Genomic DNA, 22,558 nt, shown 5'->3' with positions numbered 1-22,558 from the left:
TGCTTCAAACGTTCAAATTGCCCGCCTTGCTAGCGAGAAAGCGGAAGTGACACAGGCCGGAGGCGGACCATCCGCTTTTGTTGTCACAGGCTTTACGTCTAGCTAGCAAAAGGCAGAGGCGTATCCTGCGGCGCTGTGGCGTCATCAGCGTGCGCCGCACCCGGAAGAGACGTGGCAGCGGAGGGATAATCAGGCCGGACCTGAAGGGAGCGGAGCTGCAGCTACCGGAGTTGGTGAGCTCAGTCCCCGGCCTTCCGCGCTTTTCATTACCGTACGCACCGGTCACGATCGGCATCGCGGAGGTTCGCGGACATCCAGAATGTGGTCGGCCAGCTGGGGGCGGGTCAAGAGGGGGTGGGTCTTGGGGGCGGGGCTGGTGGTATTGGAGCTGTGCAGAGATCTGGCGAGGGCCTTCCTGGGTCTTGATGGAATGAAGGGTCGGTCGTTTGTGGTACGATCTGTACAGGAGACGTGGCTTTACCCATGCTAAGGCATTATGCTAGAATTTGGTGTTGGGACTGGTGTGAGACGGGACTGAGAGATTTAAAAGAAGAGAACTGGGTTGGTGAAAACAAACTGGCAGCCACCAAAACCTGGCTTCCTGCTAACTGATTTCACCCCACCACACCCTCCAGGATCGGTCATGGGACTTTGCAAGTGCCCCAAGAGGAAGGTGACGAACCTGTTCTGCTTCGAACACCGAGTTAACGTCTGCGAGCACTGCCTAGTAGCCAATCACGCCAAGGTGGGGCGTTTAGAGCAGTGTCTGAGCAGGGCGGGTGGGTGGGCAGACAAGATTGCCTACTTCTAAATCCATGTGGGGACCTATGCTAGACTGTAAGCTCCACAAGGGCAAGAACATGGGGTGTGATGCGCTCTGCTATGCCTTCAGTAGCTGCTCAATAAATGGTCACTCAATAAATGGAACAGATGAAATGATGAGTCTGATGAGAGAAAACGAGGCATTTGAGCCTTGGAGTGGTGTGTGCATCGTGGAGCCTGGGGCACCAGTTGTGACATCTCTCTCCCACTCCAGTGCATCGTGCAGTCCTACTTGCAGTGGCTACAAGATAGTGACTACAACCCCAATTGCCGCCTGTGCAACACACCCCTGGCCAGTCGGGAGACCACCCGTCTTGTTTGCTATGGTGAGGCCTGGGAAGGGGTCAGGGCAGCCCCAGGATCCAGCTTGGATACAGGTTTGATAGCATCTTTCAAGAAGCAAGACAGTGAGTCCCTCAAGCGTGGAGGTCAGAGCCTCAGATCCTGATTCCTTTAGGTACCGTCCTGTTTTATAAAGCCTCAGCAAGCCTTTTCTCTTCGTAGGCCTTAGAATCTTCCCTGAAAGTTAGAGCTTCTCCTTCCTGCTCTGCCAGTCTGGGAGAGCTAGAGATGACTATGAGCTGTGGCTGGGAGAAAGATCCACTTTAGGGGATGTTACTGACCCCGATACTGTACCCAGAGGAAGCTATCCATGTTACAGTTTGCTGGGAGTCGGTAGTCAGAGCCTAGTATAAAAAAAAGCCTCAGCTTAGCTTGTTCAAGGTGCTGGTCCAAAAGGGGGCAGCTCCACCTGAATTTCTCCATGTGAAATTATGTGTCCACTCATACAGATGTATGTGTTGGTTAGTACTTGTGGGTGAGTAGATGGGTGATGAGTGTTTGTGAGCACATATCCCATGGGATGCATGATGACATGAAGGTGGGGAGTGTTAGGGGATATGTGTTACAGATGTGTACATGTATGACTACTAGTGTACTTTGAGGGAATGGCTCTCAAGTTTGCTTGTGTATTTATAAGCACTGTGTATTTGCCTCTGGATATCTGCATGTATCAGTGTCTGGGAAGCTTTCCTGATAGTGTTCTTGTATGTAGGTTTGTTTTGTTTTGTTTTGTTTGAGACTGGGATTGTGGGGCTGACCTTGAAATCTTACTCCTGCCTCCACCTCCCAAGTGCTAGGATTAGGCACTGCCAGCCTGAAACTATTGTTGTGTAGTCATTAGCCCAAGGAGTGTGATTTTAGGCCAGAGAAGACTCTTGAAAGGGTGGAAGGTATTTTCTTCCTTCCCAGTCACACCTTCTCATGGGCTGGTCACATGGGTAGACTCTACCTTGCTTTGGTTCAGTGGCATTTGCAAGAAGCCTTAGGGACCCGGAGTAGGGAGAAAAGGAATGGCCCTGGGCATCAGCACATATATCCACAATCCATTCCTGCAGTGAGCTGGGCCTTGGGGGTATGGGATTGCTAGACCAAGGATAAGAGCTCGAAGACTTGCCTCTCTCATGTCTGTCCTTTTTTATTTCATGGGTCCCAAGATCTCTTTCATTGGGCCTGTATCAATGAACGTGCTGCCCAGCTACCACGAAACACAGCGCCTGCAGGCTACCAGTGCCCCAGCTGTAATGGCCCCATCTTCCCCCCAGCCAACCTCGCTGGCCCAGTGGCTTCAGCACTGAGAGAAAAGCTAGCCACAGTCAACTGGGCCCGGGCAGGACTGGGCCTCCCTCTGGTGAGAGTCTCTCTGTCTGTCTGACCATCTGTTTGTGCTGACCTCTCCTGAGGCAGATTGGATGGGTTAGCAGCAGGAGTGGGCAGACTGCTGACGGAGATTCCTTTCTGCAGATCGATGAGGTGATAAGCCCAGAGCCCGAGCCCCTCAATTCCTCAGACTTCTCTGATTGGTCCAGCTTTAATGGTAAGTGGTGGCCTCCATCTGCTGTCTGAACCTTGCCTCCCTGCTCCACTGAGAGATCGCTCTTTCCACAGCCACCACCACCTCTGTGCAAGAGGAGAGAGCCAGCACTCCATCTGCGCCTGCTTTCTATAGCCAGGCTCCCCGCCCTCCTCCCTCCCCAAGCCGTCCCGAGCAGCACACAGTCATACACATGGGGAGTACTGAAGCCCTGGCACACGGTGAGCTGGGCAATCTTCCCAGACAGAGAGTAGAAAGCAGTGGCTGGTTTGGGTGGCATGAGCTCAGAGCCCCTTATGGGGTGGTTCTTCCTCACTCCAAGGTCCTGAGGTGCTCTGTTAGGCTGGGGAGGGCAGGAGGTCCTTTATGCCACCTCCACCCATGCCACAGGATCAGTTTGTCTGAGCCTGTTGTTGCTGGTGTTTCTGTCTCTACAGCCCCAAGGAAAGTATATGACACACGGGATGATGACCGGACAGCAGGCATTCATGGAGACTGTGATGATGACAAATACCGCCGCCGGCCTGCTCTGGGCTGGCTGGCCCAGCTGCTCAGGTACACAGAGACACAAGGGTGGGATCTCAGAAAGGAGAGGCCCACGATGGATAATTTGATGACAGTGGAACTTGTTCTGGGGCCTAACAAACACTCAGTACCAGGGCTAAAGTGAGGCCCTGGCTCGACAGGCGGCTCTAGTGTGTTGTGTCCTTCCCAGGGACTCTGCCTTTTCCTCCTATAGGCGGTGTGGACTTGGGTTCTGAGGCCCCTTCCTGCTGTGGTGGCTTTTCTTTTCTTTCTTTTTTATTTATTTATTTATTTATTTTTTTTTTTTTTTTGGTTTTTCGAGACAGGGTTTCTCTATGTAGCCTGACTGTCCTGGAACTCACTCTGTAGACCAGGCTGGCCTCGAACTGGGAAATTCACCTGCCTCTGTCTCCCAAGTGCTGGGATTAAAAGCGTGTGCCACCACCCCAGGCTTCACCTGGCTTTTCTAAGCGTCTCCCATGTTTAACATATTCAGGCTTCCAGCATGGTTTGTGTCCCACTAACTCAAGCTTCATAACCCAATATGATGGCGAGGACAGGCGCACAGGGTGACCAGCCCCAGTCCACAAGGGTAGGACCCAGAGTAGCCCACAAGAGTAGGGACCCAGGGCCTGACCTGACTTTTCTCTCATTCCTCTTAGGAGCCGGGCTGGGTCCCGGAAGCGGCCACTGACTCTGCTCCAGCGGGCAGGGCTGCTGCTCCTGTTGGGGCTGCTGGGCTTCCTGGCACTCCTCGCCCTCATGTCTCGGCTCGGCCGGGCTGCAGCAGACAGTGATCCCAATCTGGACCCGCTCATGAACCCTCACATCCGTGTAGGTCCTTCCTGAGCCCTTGCTTGTGTTTGGGCCAGCTTAGGACCTGGAGTCCTGGGGAGAGAAGGTGGGGAGGCTTGAGGCCTTTCTCTACTCCTCTCCCTCAGTCCTGAGACACTAAGATCCCCTGGGCCAAGTCAGTTGGAGGCTGAGGCTGCAAGGCCAGGTGTGTAGCCCTTTTGATCAAATTGGTCTTCACCTGCTTGCCTCTGAGGCTCCATCCTTCTACTTCAACCCTCAGAGGAGCAGACAGGTGCAAATAAACAACAGACTTTATTAAACCTTCTGAAGCAGCTTTTTCCATCTCCCGTCTTAGTCCTGTCCCCAATCCCCAGGCCTCAGTGTCTCTCCTCTCGGTAATTGATGGCCAGAAACTCCAGGCACAGGCGGTTGAAGAACATGGCTCCATTGAGGACTGGGTAGAGGAGACAATCCATCATCAGCTCAACATTTTTGTCCCCTCCTTGCCATGTCTCGGGGTCTCAAAGCTCCCCCTCCTGGTAGCACACCTCCCCACTCACTCAGAATGGTCAAAGCAAAGCATCTAAGAAACTTGTCACCGGTCATCTCTGCGTAGAGTGACCCCATGGCAGCCCAGCCGATGCTGATCACCTGGGAGAACTGGGAGACCAATCCAATGGGAGAGTGGCCCCATGACATAACAAACACTCCCATCAGCCCCATGATTTTTCCCCAGCCAGCCCTTGAGCCCCACCCCAGACCTACTATCAGTACAACCGTGTAACGGAAGCTCATGTGGTCGTAGTTGTGGATGACACAGAAGTTGTGAACATCACTAGCAAAGACACCCATGTGTATGAAGAAGAGTATAAGTGCGGCTACAGTGAGCATCAGTCCCGGAGGGAAGCATAACACAGCTATGCGGTCCCGCCACCGCATCCTGGTCACAGCCTGCTCTCAAGTCAGAGCCAGAAACTGGGGCAAGTGGTCACCGTCCAGAGCCAACAAAATCCTGCCATGCTCGGGTGTTCTGTTGGAAACAGCAGTGTATTCCAGAGTGAGGAAGGCATTGGAGAGGGCAAGGTTCTAGAATGTAGCCTGATTCCAACAAACAGAATGTGTCTGGGGATTGAGGCTGTTCATTGTGGAAGGATGGTCAAAATGTGCTGAGTGGCAGGAGCCTGTGGTGGAAGGAAGGGATAGCAGCCCACGCCATTCAATCCTCTACACTGTGGGCAGCTCAGTATTCCCTCGGGTTATTGAACAGGGAACAGGCTCAGGAAGGTGGAAGGGCATGTCCCAGCTCCACAAACAAGGTTTAGGCAGATGATTAAGGCCTAGATGAATAGCCAAAGGCTTTTCCAAGCAAAGGAAGGCTTTGGCCACATCCTAGGCTCTAATTGAAGCACTAGACTTAACACAACATGTTACCACAAACTTCAATGAGCAGAGTCTGGAAATTAATCTAAATTTTCCTTTTCTTTAGATAGTATTCTGGGATGACTACAGAGTAATTCCCCCAATGCCAGCGCCTTCCCCCTCTCAGTTCTGGCCACCAGATTTCCTAGGAAACCAGAAACAGCAGAAACTTGTTTTCCCTCCAGTCAGGTCGCCAGCCTTGTCTAAGCTCTGTGGTGTTAGTGGTGCTTGTCGCCGGGGTTCTGTGCACGTCCTTTCTGTCTCTCTGCAGTGCTAGTTGGTATACTCCCAAGGCCCAAGTATCTTTATAGCATGAAAGATAAATAGGGTTTTCAAGATCACATTTAACTAGTACTAATTAACCTAGGGTTGGTTTTGTTTGAGATAAGGTCTCATTAGGCAGCCCTGGAACTCATTTTTGTAGACAAGGCTGGCCTCGAACTCACAGAGATTTACCTGCCTGGATCAAAGGATTGTGCCACTATGCCCAGCCTCATTTATTTTAGTGTGGGTGAAGTGAAGAGTGTGTGCATTGCCACAATGCATATATGATGGTCAGAGGACAACTTTCAGGAATCCACTCTTGACTGCTAAGCCGTCTCTCCAGCCCTTTTGTTTATTCAGCTTTTGGGAGAGTTTTTACATAGCCCAGGCTGCTTCAAACTTACAAGGATGACCGTGACCTTCTCCTGATCACTTGCCTGGCCCACAATGTTCTAGGCAGGTGCACATCAGTACACCTGGGTTTTATTTTCATTTTGATTTTTTTTCCTGTATGGATGAGTATTTTGCCTGCATGCACATGTATTCCTGCTCCCCATGGAGACCAAAAAGATACTGGATCCCCCCCCCCCCCAGGGTGTTACAGACAGTTGTGAGCTTGGGGATTGAACCTGGGTCATCAGGAAGAGCAGCAAGTGAAACCATCTCTCCAGCTCAAATTCACTTTCTTAAAGCTTCGTGGGCTGAGATCCTCAGATGTACAGTTTCTAAATAGCCCCCTGGATAAGAAGGCAAGAAAATGTTTTGGTCCAAGACAAGTGAATACATGATCCCTTTAGTCTGTGACAAGAGCAACCATGCATGTCAGGCTGAGAAGCAGGCTGTGGACATGGTAGCACAGACTTTTAGTCCCAGCACTCAGGAAGCAGAGGTGGCTGGATCTCTGAGTTTGAGGCCAGCCTGGTCTACAATAATGAGTTTCAGGTCAGCCAAAGTTAGAGTGAGATGATGCCTCAAAGAGGAAGAAAGAGAGAGAAAAGAAAGGAAGGGTTTGAGCTGGCACAGGGTGAACTGCTCTTGCACTTTGGTTTCCAGCATCATGACGGGTAGCTCACACATGAGCTGTAACTACAGCTCTGAGTTATCCCCTGGTCTCTGCACACATAAATACACATATAATACTGGGGGCCGGACAGATGGCGATTTAATACCATTCAGAACTGTTTTTAGCTAGGCAGTGGAGCTGGTGACAGTGTTATCACATGCCTTTAGTCTCAACACTTGGGAGGCAGACAGGTTCTACACTAGGACCAGTTCCAGGACAGTCAGGGCTAAGCAGAGAAACCGTCTTGAAAAAAATAAAAATAAAAAGTATACCATTTAGATTTTTTTTTAACTCCTAATTTTCAGATAAAAACAGTGTTTGGTCTGCTGAAACTCCTGGCAGCCCAGCACCCTATCAGCCCATCCTCGGTAACGTTTACAGTACATCATTAGTAAAGTCTCATTTTCTTCTATTTAACTCCACATATAATCTGACCTCATCCCCTCTTAAGAGCTTCGTCTTTTTTTTTTTTTTTTTTTTTTTTTTTTTTGAGACAGGGTTTCTCTGTGTAGCCCTGGCTGTCCTGGAACTCATGGAACTCACTCTGTAGACCAGGCTGGCTGGCCTCGAACTCAGAAATTCACCTGCCTCTGCCTCCCAAGTGCTGGGATTAAAGGTGTGCGCCACTACGCCCTGCTGAGAGCTTCGTTTTATGCCTACATCTTTAAAACTTCCGAATTATCCTCAATCCCAACTGCTCACGTATCACATTTCACTAACTTCTTAAGATTAACATCTTAAATTCTCTAAGTAGAATAAAGTTTCTCATATTGAATGACTCCTTGGAGACAGAACCTTGGGAAACACTGCGTTAAAGCCATATTGCAGGCTACTAAATGGACGTTTGAACCTTGCAGACCCCCCCTGTGACGCATATTCGATCTTCTGCAAGTCTCTTTCCTGTGCGGATGCAGGATTGGGACGCCACGATTCACCCAAGTAGCACAGCAAAATCACAGAAACTCAACGATCCAGAAGTTCAGTGAAACCTCTGTGCTCCAGAAGGACAAGCGCAAGACGGAACTTTAGTCTCACATATCCTACAGCTGCAGAGGAACGTTTCACCTGAAGGACCGCCTGGTTGTAGCAAGTTTCTGGTCCCCGGAAGTGCATCTGTTCCCTCCCCTGCCTCACCCCTTTGAGTTGAGGTTGGAGCTATGGCGGCTGCGGCAGCTGTGGGGCCTGGCCTAGGGTCCGGGCCTGGAGACTCCCCAGAAGGTCCCGAGGCGGACGCTCCGGAGCGTCGGCGGAAGGCTCACGGGATGCTGAAGCTTTACTACGGCCTCTCGGAGGGGGAGGTGGCGGGGCATCCCGCAGGGCCTGACCCTCTGGACCCAACCGATCTCAATGGGGCGCACTTCGACCCGGAAGTTTATCTTGACAAGGTGTGTGTGTGAAATGGGGCGGGTCCAGACCCCAAATATCTTGGACCCTAGATCTTACTCCCGATTTGGTTGCTGTGGTGACGGCAGCGGGGTTTATAAGAGGACAGCCCTTACTAGGCAATAGAGGCAGATCTGGAGGCCAAGGGAGCCTGGGCCTGACTTGAGGTCACACTGGGTCTGAGGTCTCGGTGCTGGCTCGTGGTAGTGGGTGTGACCATGCTCTTGACAGGCGCTAGGCAGGGCCTAGGTTGACTTTAAACTAAGCCAGAAGACCATGAACGCTGACAAATCCCAAATTGGGTCTAACCTGTGAAGTGTGCTACTTAAAGTGTGCCACTTATGGAATTCCTGATAAGGGTGGGATTGGAGTTGTCTTGCACTGAAATCCAACTAACGTAAAGCAGGGTAGCAGGACGTGAGTGAGCACTAACGCTGACTGTTCCTACCTGCTTCTCTAGCTGCGTAGAGAATGTCCTCTGGCCCAGCTGATGGACAGTGAGACGGACATGGTACGGCAGATCCGGGCTCTAGACAGCGACATGCAGACCCTGGTCTATGAGAACTACAACAAGTTCATCTCAGCTACAGGTGACCCCACTGGGACACACTCCTCAGTCTTACACCACCCCCACCAGGTCCTCACCCCGTGTTAAGAAAAACAGGGATTAAAGGAAAGAGACCCAGATTACAATTGGGTCCCAACCTTAATCCACTGCTGCTGAAGTGATGACTCCTGTGGGGGTGGGGTTTGTCCAAAGGACCAGCGCTGGGAAGGAAGAATGAAATGCAGTGAGTTTCTCTGCAGCACTTAGGAAGCACCAGCGTTTCAGTAAGCTTTAGCTTTGTTTGTTTATTTATATTGTGCACATGCATATGTGTGGGACACAACATTTGTGTGGGGGTCAGAAGACAACTTTCAGGAGTCTGTATTCTCCTTCCACCATGAGGGTGCCAGGGATTGAAGTCAGGTTATCAGGCTTGGTGACAAACACATTTGCCTGCTACTAAGCCATCTCAAAGTCAATTAAAATTTTTGTTAAAAATGTTATTAGTGGTAACTTTTGTTTCTGGTCAGTCTGCCTTCAGAGCAGATTTGCCACTCTCTCCCCCTCTGTCTGTATCCTCATTCCTTAAGATTTACTAATAGTTTTTGGGTCCAGGAGTCACCCCACAAACCACATGAACACCAATCTCAGTCACATAGGCACGGTTATTGAGTGCACACCCCAAGACTAATTGATTAGGGCAACAGCTCACAGATTCGGGAGCTGACAGCCACATACCTGTACACTGTCCGGGGTCAGACTTTATAAGGAAAAAGCCATAATGAGCTCATAAGCAGATACAGGGTGGGCTGCAGGGTGGGCAGCCTTTTTTCAAGTGTGTTAGTAGTTTAGACATTCTGGTCAAACTAACCCCTTGTCTAGCTTGGCTCTGAGTAAAGGCCATGGTTGGGGAATCTACCTTGGCTTTGCCTGAAGGCCACAGCTGGGGAATTTCCAAGGCAAGTAATAAGCCTCTCCATTCGATATATGGCCAGCCCGACTTCAGTCTGAGCAGACTATTTTACTGTGTCTGCTGCTTTTTGTGTCAGCAGTATGGGATGGCTGGCAGGCCTGAAGCAAATGGCTATAGGCATGCCAAGGACCAGGGCAGGGAAGCAGGCAGCAGCAGCAGAAATTAATTATGTGTGTGTGGGGTGGGGTAGGGGTGGATATGTACAGGTATCCACAGATCCCCCAGAGCTGAAGTTAGAGTCAGTTGTGAGCCTACTGACACGGATGCTGGGGATTAAATCAGGTCTTCTACAAGAGCAGTACACTCTCAGCTGTCTTCTACAAGAGCAGTACACTCTCAGCTGTTGAGCCATCTCGCCAGTCCCACTACTAGATAGTTCAGCTCTCCTCACACTACCTACCATCTGTCTGCCTTTCAGGCGATGCACTTGATGTTTGTATAGTAACCTTAAACCACATGTCCAGGAGGCAGACCATAGTGAATGTTCACATCTGTGGGGTTGTATCTTCATGGGGCAGTGCTCTGCCAGATGTTCACATCTGTGGGGTTATGTCTTCACGGGGCACAGTGCTCTGCCAGTGCCTTGGTGGTGGCTGTGGTACATCCTTGCTGTTCTTTTATCTCATTTGAACCTGATTCAGTGAGTAAGTGCTGGTCTGTTAATGCTAGCTTCAAGATGGAAAAAAGAGAGTGATTTCTTTGTAGAGGAATTTTCCATAGGAATTTTGCCAGTATTACACGTTCTCATTTGTTGGAATATATATAGTATTTGACATGTATTTGTTATGTAATATAGATGGCTTGAATTGTTTTGTACTTTTTTCTAAGGAGCAAATCATAAAGTGGGTGTTAGGAGAGCTGAGGTTGCTGACCTGCAAGCACTACAGAGTTTTACGTTTACTCAAGAATATGCTGGCACTGGCCATAGATGCCTGTACTTCAGAGGCCAAGCAAGGAAGGCTGCCATGAGCTTGAGACCAGCCTGGGCTGCATGAGACCAGCCTGGGCTGCATGAGACCAGCCTGGGCTGCATGAGACCAGCCTGGGCGGCATAGCAGTAAATTTGACATAGCAGAAGATCTGGGTGTGGTAGCACATGCTTTAATCCCAGCAGTCAGAGTGAGTTCTAGGCCAGTCCAGTCTACAAAGGGAGGACAGCTGGGGCTACACGGAGAAACCTTGACTCAAAAACACAAACAAATAACTCCCTCCCCAAAAAAAGAAAGAAAAAGGGAGCAGAAGAAAGAGTAGAATGAGCAAACGTAAAGATGGGCCACTTGAGCTTGTCCAGTGTGAAGGGAAGGAAGTGAAAGGGAAAGCGGAACAAACTGGGTAATGAAACACACATAATCCCAACAGCGGAGAGGCAGAGGCAGACAAGAGACTGTGTCGCAAAACTCAGCTAATAGGTTATGTGTACATATGTGCCAGAATGTGGGCTGGGGGTGTACTTTAATAGCAAAATGCTCCTTCAGCATGCAGAAACTGGGTTAGGTCCCTGCTTTTGCAGTTTCAGAAACCCAGCTTGGATGGCTCAGCAGGTTGTGCTTGTTGTGAGTTCAGTCCCTGGGACCCATGTGGTAGAACGAGAAAACCAACTCCCTTACGTTGTCCTCTGACCTCCATGTGAGTAACATGACATGAATAGGTGCTGACATGCACACAGCACCCTACCCAATGAGTAAACTATCATTGAAATGAAAAATAAGCTCATGTAAAGATGTCCTGCCTCACTGATTAGGAAGATAGGACGTCTCTGCACACCCAGTAGGATTGCCATAACTACGTAACATGTTGGTTGGGATGTGGAGGATACATAACCTGATGAAGTAGCAGTGGGAACACAGAGCTGTGTCTCTCCTGCAGAAAAGCTTTGCTAGCCGTCAAAAGGCTAAACGGAATTATCTCCAGAGCAGCAATTTCACTCCTGGTAATATGACATTACTATTATATAATATGATAATGATTATATATATGTGTGTGTGTGTGTGTGTGTGTGTGTGTGTGTGTGTGTGTATTGTGTATAAGCAAGCAGCTCCTGTAATCCCTTCATGTTAGAAACAAAGGCAGGGGGATTGCTGTAATTTCAACACTAGCCTAGCGCATTTATCTCAAATCCTACACAAACAAACAAAGAACAAAGGGTGCTGGGGAGGCTCGGTGAGCGAGGTGCTTGCTGTGCAAACCTGAGACCTGAGTTCAGATTCTCAACACCTATGTGAAAAAGAAAAGCACTCCAGAGGCAGAGATCTTTCTGAGTTTGAGGCCAGCATGGTCTATATGGTGAATTCTAAGTCAGCCAGGGAAACATAATGAGAACCTGTCTCCAACAAACAAACAGAAAAAAGTGTGGCAGTACACATGTGAAACTCCAGTCTGTGAAGGGAACAGGTTTATCCCTGGGCTTCCTGGATGACCAGCCAGCTGAGGTGAAATGGCAAGATCTAGGTCATTGAGAGACCCCGTCTGTCAAAAGCAAGCTGGGGAAGGAAGGCTGGAGAGATGCTACAGGAGTCTGCTCTATCAACAGACTGCATTTCAGATCCTAGGCAGCCCGCAGATGCCTGTCCCTCTGTCTTACAGGGATCGGTCTCTCCATCTGGCCTCTGGCCACCTGCACACATATGTGCACACAAACACACACAGACAAAAGAGGATGACACCTTTCCTCAGCTTCTGCCTTCCACGTGTGTATGCGTGGTGAGGACATCCCACTCGGATGTGCATAGATCATGTACTCTGCGTGCCTCTATGTACTCACATGTATACACACACAAATTAAAAAACAAAACACAGCCGGGCGTGGTGGCACACGCCTTTAATCCCAGCACTTGGGAGGCAGAGGCAGGCGGATTTCTGAGTTCGAGACCAGCCTGGTCTACAAAGTGAGTTCCAGGACAGCCAGGGCTATACAGAAAAATCCTGTCTCGAAAAACCAACAAAAACCAAAAAACTAAAAAAACAAACAAAACACTGAAAACATGTTCATACCGAACTTCATACACAATTTTTGTAGCCAAAAAGTAGAAGCAATCCAAATAGCTGTCAACTGTATAAGTGGATAAATAAATGATGTGACCCAACAATAGTGTTACTTAGGCCTAAAACAGTGAGACAGACTGAGTTTAGCAGAAGATGGCAGGCAGGACTGAGTGTGGTGGAGCATGCCTTTAACCCTAGCACGCAGGAAGCAGAGGCGGGGGTTTTGAGCCAGTCAGAGCTTCATAGTGAGATGCTATTTCAAAAAGAAAAAAGGAGAAAATGAATGTGTTGTATTGATCTACCTACCTTCCTTCCTTCCTTCCTTCCTTCCTTCCTTCCTTCCTTTTTGAGACAGTTTTTCCTGGAACTCACTCTTTAGACCAGGCCGGCCACCACGCCCAGCTTTTTTGGTTTTTCAAGACAGGGTTTCTCTGTGTAGCCCTGGCTGTCCTGGAACTCACTCTGTAGACCTCGAACTCAGAAATCCGCCTGCCTCTGCCTCCCAAGTGCTGGGATTAAAGGCTTGCACCACCACTGCCCAGCACTTTCCCTCCAATCTCACCCTCCAGTCTCACCCTCTTCCCTCCACACCAGGGACACGGGTACTCAGGGCTTGCTGCACCAACATAAACATCTTATGTGCCAAGGCCCCGCCCATTTCAGTCACATCATTGGTATCAGTGAGAGTTGTACCTCTGCCTTAGTCGTTTCCATTTCCCTCGCTCAACTCTTGCCCATCTAGACACCATTCGAAAGATGAAGAATGACTTCCGGAAGATGGAAGATGAGATGGACCGGCTGGCCACCAACATGGCAGTGATCACCAACTTCAGCGCACGGATCAGCGCCACGCTACAGGACCGACACGAGCGCATCACCAAGCTAGCAGGTAGGCTCTGTGCTGGCCAGGCCCTGCAGCCAGCCACCCTGAGCTCTGCAGCTCACGTGCCCTTCCTGTCTCCTAGGGGTACATGCACTACTGCGGAAGCTGCAGTTCCTTTTTGAGCTGCCTTCGCGCCTCACCAAGTGTGTGGAGCTGGGTGCCTATGGGCAGGCAGTGCGCTATCAGGGTCGTGCCAGGGCCGTGCTGCAGCAGTACCAGCACCTGCCCTCCTTCCGTGCCATACAGGATGACTGCCAGGTCATCACAGCTCGCTTGGCCCAGCAGCTGCGGCAGCGCTTCAGGTGTGGTTTCCGGGCCTGGTCATTGTTCTCCAAACACATCGAGTGCCCCCCACATTTTTTCCTCCCTTGCAGCCCACAAGCTGTCCTCACTGCATCTCTGTCACTACAGGGAAGGCTGCTCAGGTGCCCCGGAGCAGGCCGAGTGTGTGGAGCTGCTGCTGGCCCTGGGCGAGCCAGCTGAGGAGCTGTGCGAGGAGTTCCTGGCGCATGCGCGGGGACGGCTGGAGGAAGAACTGAGCAGCCTGGAGGCCGAACTGGGGCCCTCCCCTCCAGCACCTGATGTGTTAGAGTTCACCGACCGTGGTGGCAATGGTTTTGTAGGTGGCCTCTGCCAGGTGGCAGCAGCCTACCAAGAGCTGTTTGCTGCTCAGGGCCCTGCTGGTGCGGAGAAGCTGGCAGCCTTTGCGCAGGAGCTGGGCGGCCGCTACTTTGCACTGGTTGAGCGGCGGCTGGCACAGGAGCAGGGTGGTAGTGACAACTCACTGCTGGTGCGGGCACTAGATCGCTTCCACCGGCGCCTGCGAGCACCTGGGGCCCTGCTGGCCGCTGCTGGGCTTTCAGAGTCAGCCACAGAGATTGTGGAGCGAGTGGCCCGGGAGCGCCTGAGCCACCATCTGCAGGGTCTGAAGGCTGCCTTCCTGAGCTCCCTGACGGATGTTCGCCAGGCCCTGGCAGCACCTCGCCTAGCGGGGAAGGAGGGCCCCAGCCTGGCTGAGTTGCTGGCCAATGTGGCCAGCTCCATCCTAAGCCACATCAAGACGTCACTGGCTTCTGTGCATCTCTTTACCGCCAAGGAGGTGTCCTTCTCCAATAAGCCCTACTTCAGGGTATGCTGTCCTTTGGCTTTGCTTATTCGTTCTGCTGACTGGCCCTCCAGCAGCCTTTTACTAGTGTTTGGGGAGCCCTGGGACATGTCACCAGCCCCACACAATACTGTCTCAAGTACTCTGCGTGTGGAGTCACATTCTCAGGAGGCAGTCTGGAGGAGAAAATGCTATGCAGCCGGGCTAAAGCTAGAAGGGTACCAGGGACCTCACTGCTGCCAGCCTTACCACCGAGGCTCGGAAGCAGGGTGGGGTGGCCTGTGGAGGAGGGTTAAGGCAAAGAGGGAGGAATAGCCCTGTGCTCTGACTTTGCTGAGCCTCTCCATCCTATGAGAAAGGACGTGGTAAATCTGGGCTTCCCTTCACAGGGCGAGTTCTGCAGCCAGGGAGTTCGTGAGGGCCTCATCGTGGGTTTCATCCGCTCCATGTGCCAGACAGCCCAGAGCTTCTGTGACAGCCCTGGAGAAAAGGGAGGTGCCACGCCGCCTGCCCTGCTCCTGCTGCTCTCTCGCCTCTGCCTGGATTATGAGACAGCCACCATCTCCTACATCCTCACACTCACTGATGAACAGTTTCTGGTGCAGGTGAAGTGGCTCAGGAGAGGGGAAAGGGCATGATGCTGTCAACACAGGAACCAGACTGGTGGTCTGCACTCATCTCAGCCTCAGTTTCCCAAGATTTGCTCACCTCCTCATTGGTGGTGGTTTCTGGTCTGTCTCTAATACCTGCAACCTTTGTCCTCTGCTTTTGTGACTTAGGACCAGTCTCCCGTTACACCCGTGAGCACACTGTGTGCAGAGGCCAGAGAGACAGCACGGCGGCTGCTGACTCACTATGTGAAGGTGCAAGGCCTGGTCATATCCCAGATGCTACGTAAGAGTGTGGAGACCCGGGACTGGCTCAGTACTCTGGAGCCTAGGAACGTGCGTGCTGTCATGAAGCGTGTGGTGGAGGACACTACAGCTATTGATGTCCAGGTGCTGCCACAGGCCGGCTGCTGGAACCCCAATGCATGCTGGATTCCAAGGACCAAGACAAAAGGGGTCTGGCTGTACCCATGTCGTGCCACTAGAAGCCTCATTTCATACCTGTGGGATGTGCAGGCCCAAAGTCACCCAAAAAGCTGAAGCAGGGATGAGCTAAAAACTGGGTTTCAGACTAGGTTTTCCCTGCCTTGCTCCCACTCCCCTGATTGTGTAGGTGGTGACCATACCTAGGATTCTTCAACCAGCAGAGAGGGGAGGTTTTGTCAGTAACCATGCTCTGACCTTGCAGCGCATCTTTTCTCCCCCAGGTGGGGCTCCTGTATGAAGAGGGTGTCCGGAAGGCCCAGAGCAGTGACTCAAGCAAAAGGACTTTCTCTGTGTACAGCAGCTCCCGGCAGCAGGGCCGCTATGCACCCAGCTACACACCCAGGTCAGGCTGCTAGGAGCCTCCCTGAGAGACAGAAGAGGGAGGCTGGGCAGAGTGGCCTCTCACTCTTTCTTTCCCCCTTCCAGTGCTCCCATGGACACAAACCTCCTGAGCAATATTCAGAAGCTGTTCTCTGAACGGATCGATGTGTTCAGCCCCGTGGAATTCAACAAGGTCTGAAGTACCTTCTCCTCTACATCCCAGGGGAAGGGTGGCTCCCACACTAACCCAGAGAGCCCTAGGACCACATCTGAGCAGAATTAAAGATCACTTTACGTAATCTCTGTCTCTAGGTCCAGAGCAAAACCACCTTGTCCACACTTTACTCTCCAAACTAGTCTTTAGTCATCGGGGGTTCCCACTCATATCTTGATCTCTGCCCCTCCGAAGCCCAAGCTCAGCAATATCTTTCCTCCATTTTACTTTGTAGTCAGTGGTGACTGCTGCCCATCGTATTCATGAGGCCCCATCTCTGATCTGACCACCGGGGTTTACCTGCCCTCGCCTTTATGGTGGCAACATTGCATTGTTCCCTTCTTAGCTGAGCCCTAGAAATTTCTGTCTTTATCTCCCTTGCCTCTGCTCAGAATTTGGATGTATCCTCCTCCCCAAAAGACGGCAATCCTGAGCTGCATCCCTGTGTCCACCTGCAGGTGTCGGTGCTGACTGGCATCATTAAGATCAGCTTGAAGACACTACTGGAGTGTGTGCGCCTACGCACCTTTGGGCGCTTTGGGCTGCAGCAGGTGCAGGTGGACTGCCACTTCCTGCAGCTTTACTTGTGGCGCTTTGTGGCTGATGAGGAGCTAGTGCACCTGCTGCTGGACGAAGTAGTAGCCTCAGCTGCTCTGCGCTGTCCCGACCCAGTGCCCATGGAACCTAGTGTTGTCGAGGTCATCTGCGAGCGCGGCTAGAATCTGCCAACGAGTCGCGTAGTAGCCCTATCGCCCTGTCCTCCCTGTGCCCTGTTCTCATCCTAGAGGCCCTTCCCCGCTGGCGGGTTCATGGATCCTTCTAATAAACTTATGTGTCCTCCTCCTTCCTCTTGCCTGCAGGGGCGGGACCCGCCCGGGTTGGGTTTCAGTGCCGAAGCTTCTGAGGCGCCAGCATGGGGCCCGCCTCCCAGCGCTGATTGGCTACTGTGCTGGGCCCAGGGTGGGCAGAGGGCGCGTCCATTTAAAGATCAATGAACAAGAGCAGCAGCTTTTCCACCTCCGTGTCTGATGCAGAGCCATAACCCGGCATGGGGCGGTTTGTGTTTCCTTGATCGACTTTTGTGAACCATTGTTCCCCGGCAAAGCAGAGATCATGACTTCTCGTGAGGCCTCCCAGGCCCCACTGGAATTCGGGGGGCCGTTGGGTAAATGGGAAGGTTTGGGGTGGAGGCTGACCTGATGCCACTTAACGGGAGCAGGATAGGATACGAGCTCTATAGAAGGCTCGGAGCAGAAGGATCCGGTGCGCGGGTGTCGGGGTGTCTGCAGAAGAGGAGGGAGTGCTGACAGCAGCACAGCGGGGAGTTTGTGTAATGAAAGACAGTTGGGAGAGCAGGATGGTCTTTGGGAATGCCAGAGGGCAGAGGAACAAGATGAAAATTAAGATAGGAGTATGGCGCTGGGAAACTGCTAAGCAGGCAGGTGACTCAAGGCGCCCGAGGACTTGAGAGAGCTCTTGGGAGCAGTCACGCTACACAGTGGCCCTCTTTCCAGGCGTCGCGGCTTTACTGATCCTGCTGCCTGCCACCATGTTCCACCTGCTCCTGGCGGCTCGCTCGGGCCCGGCGCGCCTCCTGGCCCTACCGGCCTATCTGCCTGGGCTGGAGGAGCTGTGGAGCCCATGGGCTCTGCTGCTATTGTTCATCTGGCTCGGCCTGCAGGTGGCGCTCTATTTGCTGCCTGCACGCAAGGTGTGTGATCTGTTTTAACACACCAGGGAGGAGGGTGCAGGGAGGGCTGGAGCCTGGGAAGTCATCCCCAGCTCTTATAAAACCTGCCCTGTACCCGCAGGTGGCCGAAGGCCTGGAACTGAAGGACAAGAGTCGCCTGCGCTACCCTATTAATGGTGACTGGGGTTCCCCCCCCTCCCTGAATCGCAGTTAACATGGGTTGGGGTGGGTTCCAAGGGTGGTGGGAGGTTTATGGACCAGCTCTGATGACATGTTTGTGCCCTTATGGGAACCTCGCCGTGCATCTACCTCTTTTGCTACTACTCAGCTCCAGGCCAATGGCCAATGTTCTCCCAGAACTGCGTGTGTGTGTGTGTGTGTGTGTGTGTGTGTGTGTTGGCTTTGGAAGTATGCAAGCCACCCCAGGGCTCACTCTGTGCTGTGGTTCAGGCTTCCAGGCTCTGGTGCTAACAGCCCTGTTGATGGGGCTGGGGGTGTCAGTGGGGCTGCCCCTGGGGGCACTCCCTGGAATGCTCCTGCCCTTGGCCTTTGCGACCACTCTCACCAGCTTTATCTTCAGCCTCCTCCTCTATGCGAAGGCTTTGGTAGCTCCTGCCTCAGCCCTGGCTCCTGGGGGAAACTCAGGTGAGAAGGGTCCCAGTGAGGTAGGGATGAGGTAGGTGGGATGCATGCATACCTGGTGTGCCTTCACCTTCTGTTGTTCCCCAGGAAATTCCATGTATGACTTCTTTCTTGGACGGGAGCTGAACCCTCGCCTCGGTTCCTTTGACTTCAAATATTTCTGTGAGCTGAGACCTGGCCTCATTGGCTGGGTATGCTGACATGCTGGACTTAATTCTGCTGGACTTGGGCCAGGAGAAGAGCAGAGTGGGCTAGCATTGCTGGGTGGGCAGCAATCATTCATTCATTCATTTGCCAATATGTTGCTGTGTTATGAACCTATGGTTTTGCTTTAATAGAACAAGAGGGTTTTTAATATAAAATCTTGAGAGAGAGAGAGAGAGAGCGCGCGCATTTGGCTTATGTACATAAAGCCCTAGATTCCAACCCTAGCACCACAAAACTAAATCTATACCACAGTGATGACAGGCTGTATGGGGGAGCAAAGCAGGCAGCGAGCTGGGAAAGCAGGTGCAGCTTCGGATGTAGCGGCCAAATATAAAATCAACTTCAAAGACAGCTAAGGAGAAGCTTGAAGGACCAGGCAACTGCCTCCAGGGATTGTCAGATTTAACACCTTGTTTGTCATTGGTGGCCTTGACAACAGGCCAGCTGTTCTTGTGTTAAGATCACATGTACATGGGGTACATGGGTGGTGGCCAAGAGCTCCAAAGGGGCTCAGGCAAGGTCCTGCCTTCACTGTAGAGGCAGGAGTGCCCATGTCCACTGAATCTGAGTTTGGATTTGGTTTAGTTTTGAAACAGGTCTCACTCGGATAGTCCAGACTAGTCTCAAAATCAAGGTTCCTTCTACTTCCCTCAGCTAATCAAGTAACTAGGATTACAGTTACTACAATCCCACCAGGCCTAGTCCCAACATTAATCGGAGACTGGCCTGTCAACATATATGCCAGAATATAAGGTTATTTTCTCACTCATAAAACAGGATTGAATGAAATTTTCTTCTACAATTTCCTGTGAGGGCTGGGTGTAGTAGGGCATGCCTTTGATCCCAGCACTCCAGAGGCAATAGCAGGCAGATCTCTGTGAGTTCAAGGCCAGCCTGGTCTATATGGTTCCAAATCAACCAAAGCTACTTAGTGAAACTCTCTCTCTCTCTCTCTCTCTCTCTCTCTCTCACTCTCTCTCTCAAGAAAATACCACATCAGTATTACTGAAGAAACTACACTATTCAGGCCACTGGAGCTACTAGAAAGAGAGTCTAAAGCCAGGCAGTGGTGGTGCACACCCTTAATCCAGCACTTTGGCAGAGACAGGTGGATCTCTGAGTTCGAAGCTAGCCTGGTCTACAGAAAAAGTTTCAGGACAGCGAGGGATACACAAAGAAACCCTGACTTATTTATATTTTTTAAAGATGTATTTGATTTATATGAGTACACTGTAGCTGTTTCCAGACACACCAGAAGAGGGCATCAGATCTCTTTACAGATGGTTGTGAGCCACCATGTGGTTACTGGGAATTGAGCTCATGATCTTTGGAAGAGCAGTCAGTGCTCTTATCCACTGAGCCATCTCTCCAGCCCACCCCTTTTAAAAAAATATTTATTTATTTATTAAAGTACACTGTAGCTATCTTTAGACACTCTAGAAGAGGGCGACAGAACTTGTTATGGATGGTTGTGAACCACCATGTGGTTGCTGGGAATTAAACTCATGACCTTTGGAAGAGGTCATCTCTCCAGCCCCAAACTCTGACTTATAAAGAAGATGACAAAAAGGAGGAGGAGGAGGGGGGCCAGGTGGTGGTGTCGCACGCCTTTAATCCCAGCACTTGGGAGGCAGAGACAGGTGGATTTCTGAGTTCGAGGCCAGCCTGGTCTACAAAGTGAGTTCCAGGACAGCCAAGACTATACAGAGAAACCCTGTCTCGGAAAAAAAAAAAAAAAAAAAAGGGAGGAGGAGGAGGAAGAGGGTACAAAATTTAGGTTCATAATAAGCCAATTCTTAGCTCTACAAACATATTAGTGTTCCAACAAGAACTCAAGGCGGGGCCCTGATTACTCCTGTTTCCATATGGCAGTGGGGACGTGAGTTTTAGCAAAGAGACATATTCTGCCCAAGTGATAAAGCTCAGATTCCAAGGCAGGAGTTTTAAGTCAAGGCAGAGTCGCAATCCAGTGTGTCTCGAGTACACGACCTGGATCCATTCAACATGTGAGCGGGCAGCTGGAAGGAGGGCGAGGTCGGCACTGTTCTACCCAGATGCTCCACTTCAGACAATGGCCCTGTCCTCACTTCCTTTAGGTTTTCATTAACCTGGCCCTGCTGATGCAGGAGGCAGAGCTTCGGGGGAGTCCTTCCCTGGCTATGTGGCTGGTCAATGGCTTCCAGTTGCTGTATGTGGGTGATGCCCTCTGGTATGAGGTGAGACTGGATTGGAGAGCAAGAGGCAAGCAGGGGATCTTGAGGATGTCATCTGGACTAAGCCAGTATCTGGGTCATGTTCCTGCAGGAGTCTGTCCTCACCACCATGGACATAATACATGATGGTTTTGGCTTCATGCTGGTCTTTGGAGATCTAGCTTGGGTACCATTCACCTACAGCCTGCAGGCCCAGTTCCTGTTGTACCATCCACAGCCTCTGGGGTTGCCCATGGCCTTGCTCATCTGCCTCCTTAAGGGTCAGTAGGAGGGCCCTTCATTTCCCCTTCCCCTTCTATTCATGCTTTATTCAGTACCCCTCAGGTAGGGCCTAGGCTCTGACGCTTCTCTAAAGCTGGAAGCCAGCTCCTGGGTATCATAGCAGAGCCTGGGATTTGGACAGGCTTTGGTCAGGGTTAGGCAAAAGGCTGGGACTCCTACCTCACCACCTGCTCGTACCGTACCTTCCCTCAGTTATTGGTTACTACATCTTCCGAGGGGCCAACTCCCAGAAAAACACATTCAGGAAGAATCCTTCTGACCCCAGCGTGGCTGGTAAGCTGGGTCTCTTAGAGGTTATGGGTGAGATGAACCAGGAAGGCTCTGTGGTTCCGTTTCATTAGCTGTATTTCTAGGTCTTGAGACCATCCCGACTGCCACGGGGAGGCAGCTGCTGGTGTCTGGGTGGTGGGGTATGGTTCGACACCCCAACTACCTGGGAGATCTCATCATGGCTCTGGCATGGTCTTTGCCCTGTGGTGAGTGGGTTTTGGAGTAGGTCGGTGTGCCTGGTGGGAGGACTGACTAATCAGTTAATGGAGGTGGACACAAAACCTATGACCCGACACCCTGTGTGCCATCAGCTGTGAAAGCTTTTATATGAAATGGGTGCTAGTGCCTGATCATGCAGCCCCTTCCCACCAGGGCTATCCCATGGGTCCCTTCCCTCCAGGGCTATCCCATGGGTCCCTTCCCTCCAGGGCTATCCCATGGGTCCCTTCCCTCCAGGGCTATCCCATCTGCTGCCCTACTTCTACGTCCTCTACTTCACTGCACTGCTGGTGCACCGCGAGGCCAGAGATGAGCAGCAGTGCCTCCAAAAGTATGGCCGTGCCTGGCAGGAGTACTGCAAGCGTGTGCCTTACCGAATCATACCCTATGTCTACTGAAGCAGGTCCACCTAAGAGGTTGAAAGCAAGAGGAAGCCACTGCTTCCAGAAGGAAAGTATTTTTCCCTGTTGAATAAATGTTTTCAACCTTTCCTGTGTTTTTCTTCTATCCTGGGGCCAGTGACTTGAGGCTTGGGGGTGACTAGTTGACTAAGGAAAGCTTAGAAGTGGTTTGTGGGTCCAAAAGTCTGACGAGGAGAGACAACTGGGCACCTCAGGCCTGGGGGATGTGATGTAGTTCAGTTATAGAGTGCTTGTGTAGCACACAGGACGCCTCGGCTATTCAGCACTGTGTACATTAGCAAGGTGGTTAACCCCTGTAACCTCTCACTGTCCAGGTGGGTGACAGATCAAAGTTCCAGGGTCATCCTCAA

General features: G+C 51.4%; 4 protein-coding genes across 8 annotated transcripts; 3 read left to right on the top strand and 1 right to left on the bottom strand.

The window, feature by feature from the left end:
* Positions 1-121: 121 nt before the first annotated feature.
* On the top strand, positions 122-4,340 carry Zfpl1 (zinc finger like protein 1). 4 transcript variants are annotated; one of them, NM_024231.3, is made up of 8 exons: positions 122-233; positions 636-745; positions 1,037-1,148; positions 2,319-2,512; positions 2,626-2,698; positions 2,770-2,916; positions 3,133-3,250; positions 3,883-4,340. In NM_024231.3, the coding sequence occupies exons 2-8, from the start codon at positions 644-646 to the stop codon at positions 4,067-4,069; spliced, it is 933 nt and encodes a 310-aa protein (NP_077193.1). In that variant the 5' UTR covers positions 122-233; positions 636-643; the 3' UTR covers positions 4,070-4,340. The 4 variants fall into 4 exon arrangements, with proteins under 4 accessions (NP_077193.1, NP_001343923.1, XP_006531925.1 ...); NM_001356994.1 differs by having other exon boundaries at positions 122-302; XM_006531862.2 differs by having other exon boundaries at positions 172-324.
* On the bottom strand, positions 4,309-7,222 carry Tmem262 (transmembrane protein 262). Of its 2 annotated transcripts, none has more exons than XM_006531786.4 (3): positions 4,781-7,222; positions 4,608-4,675; positions 4,309-4,469 (listed from the first exon to the last, which is right to left on the bottom strand). In XM_006531786.4, exons 1-3 carry the CDS (start codon positions 4,952-4,954, stop codon positions 4,367-4,369), a joined length of 345 nt encoding a protein of 114 aa, XP_006531849.1. In that variant the 5' UTR covers positions 4,955-7,222; the 3' UTR covers positions 4,309-4,366. The 2 variants fall into 2 exon arrangements, with proteins under 2 accessions (XP_006531849.1, NP_001104787.1); NM_001111317.2 differs by having other exon boundaries at positions 4,312-4,469; positions 4,576-4,675; positions 4,781-5,059.
* Positions 7,223-7,909: 687 nt separating this feature from the next.
* On the top strand, positions 7,910-17,255 carry Vps51 (VPS51 GARP complex subunit). The gene is made up of 10 exons (NM_001081041.1): positions 7,910-8,146; positions 8,605-8,734; positions 13,389-13,535; positions 13,612-13,831; positions 13,941-14,658; positions 15,024-15,239; positions 15,414-15,632; positions 15,950-16,071; positions 16,155-16,242; positions 16,722-17,255. Exons 1-10 carry the CDS (start codon positions 7,919-7,921, stop codon positions 16,980-16,982), a joined length of 2,349 nt encoding a protein of 782 aa, NP_001074510.1. The 5' UTR covers positions 7,910-7,918; the 3' UTR covers positions 16,983-17,255.
* Tm7sf2 (transmembrane 7 superfamily member 2) lies at positions 17,247-22,276 on the top strand. The gene is made up of 10 exons (NM_028454.2): positions 17,247-17,428; positions 17,778-17,974; positions 18,075-18,129; positions 18,404-18,598; positions 18,683-18,786; positions 20,899-21,018; positions 21,107-21,275; positions 21,490-21,570; positions 21,651-21,773; positions 22,024-22,276. The coding sequence occupies exons 1-10, from the start codon at positions 17,377-17,379 to the stop codon at positions 22,182-22,184; spliced, it is 1,257 nt and encodes a 418-aa protein (NP_082730.2). The 5' UTR covers positions 17,247-17,376; the 3' UTR covers positions 22,185-22,276.
* The last annotated feature ends 282 nt before the right edge of the window (positions 22,277-22,558 follow it).

This window comes from Mus musculus, chromosome 19, assembly GCF_000001635.26.
Source record: "Mus musculus strain C57BL/6J chromosome 19, GRCm38.p6 C57BL/6J".
In the NCBI taxonomy this organism is placed as follows: domain Eukaryota; kingdom Metazoa; phylum Chordata; class Mammalia; order Rodentia; family Muridae; genus Mus; species Mus musculus.
This window is presented reverse-complemented; position numbering and strand designations above follow the sequence as displayed.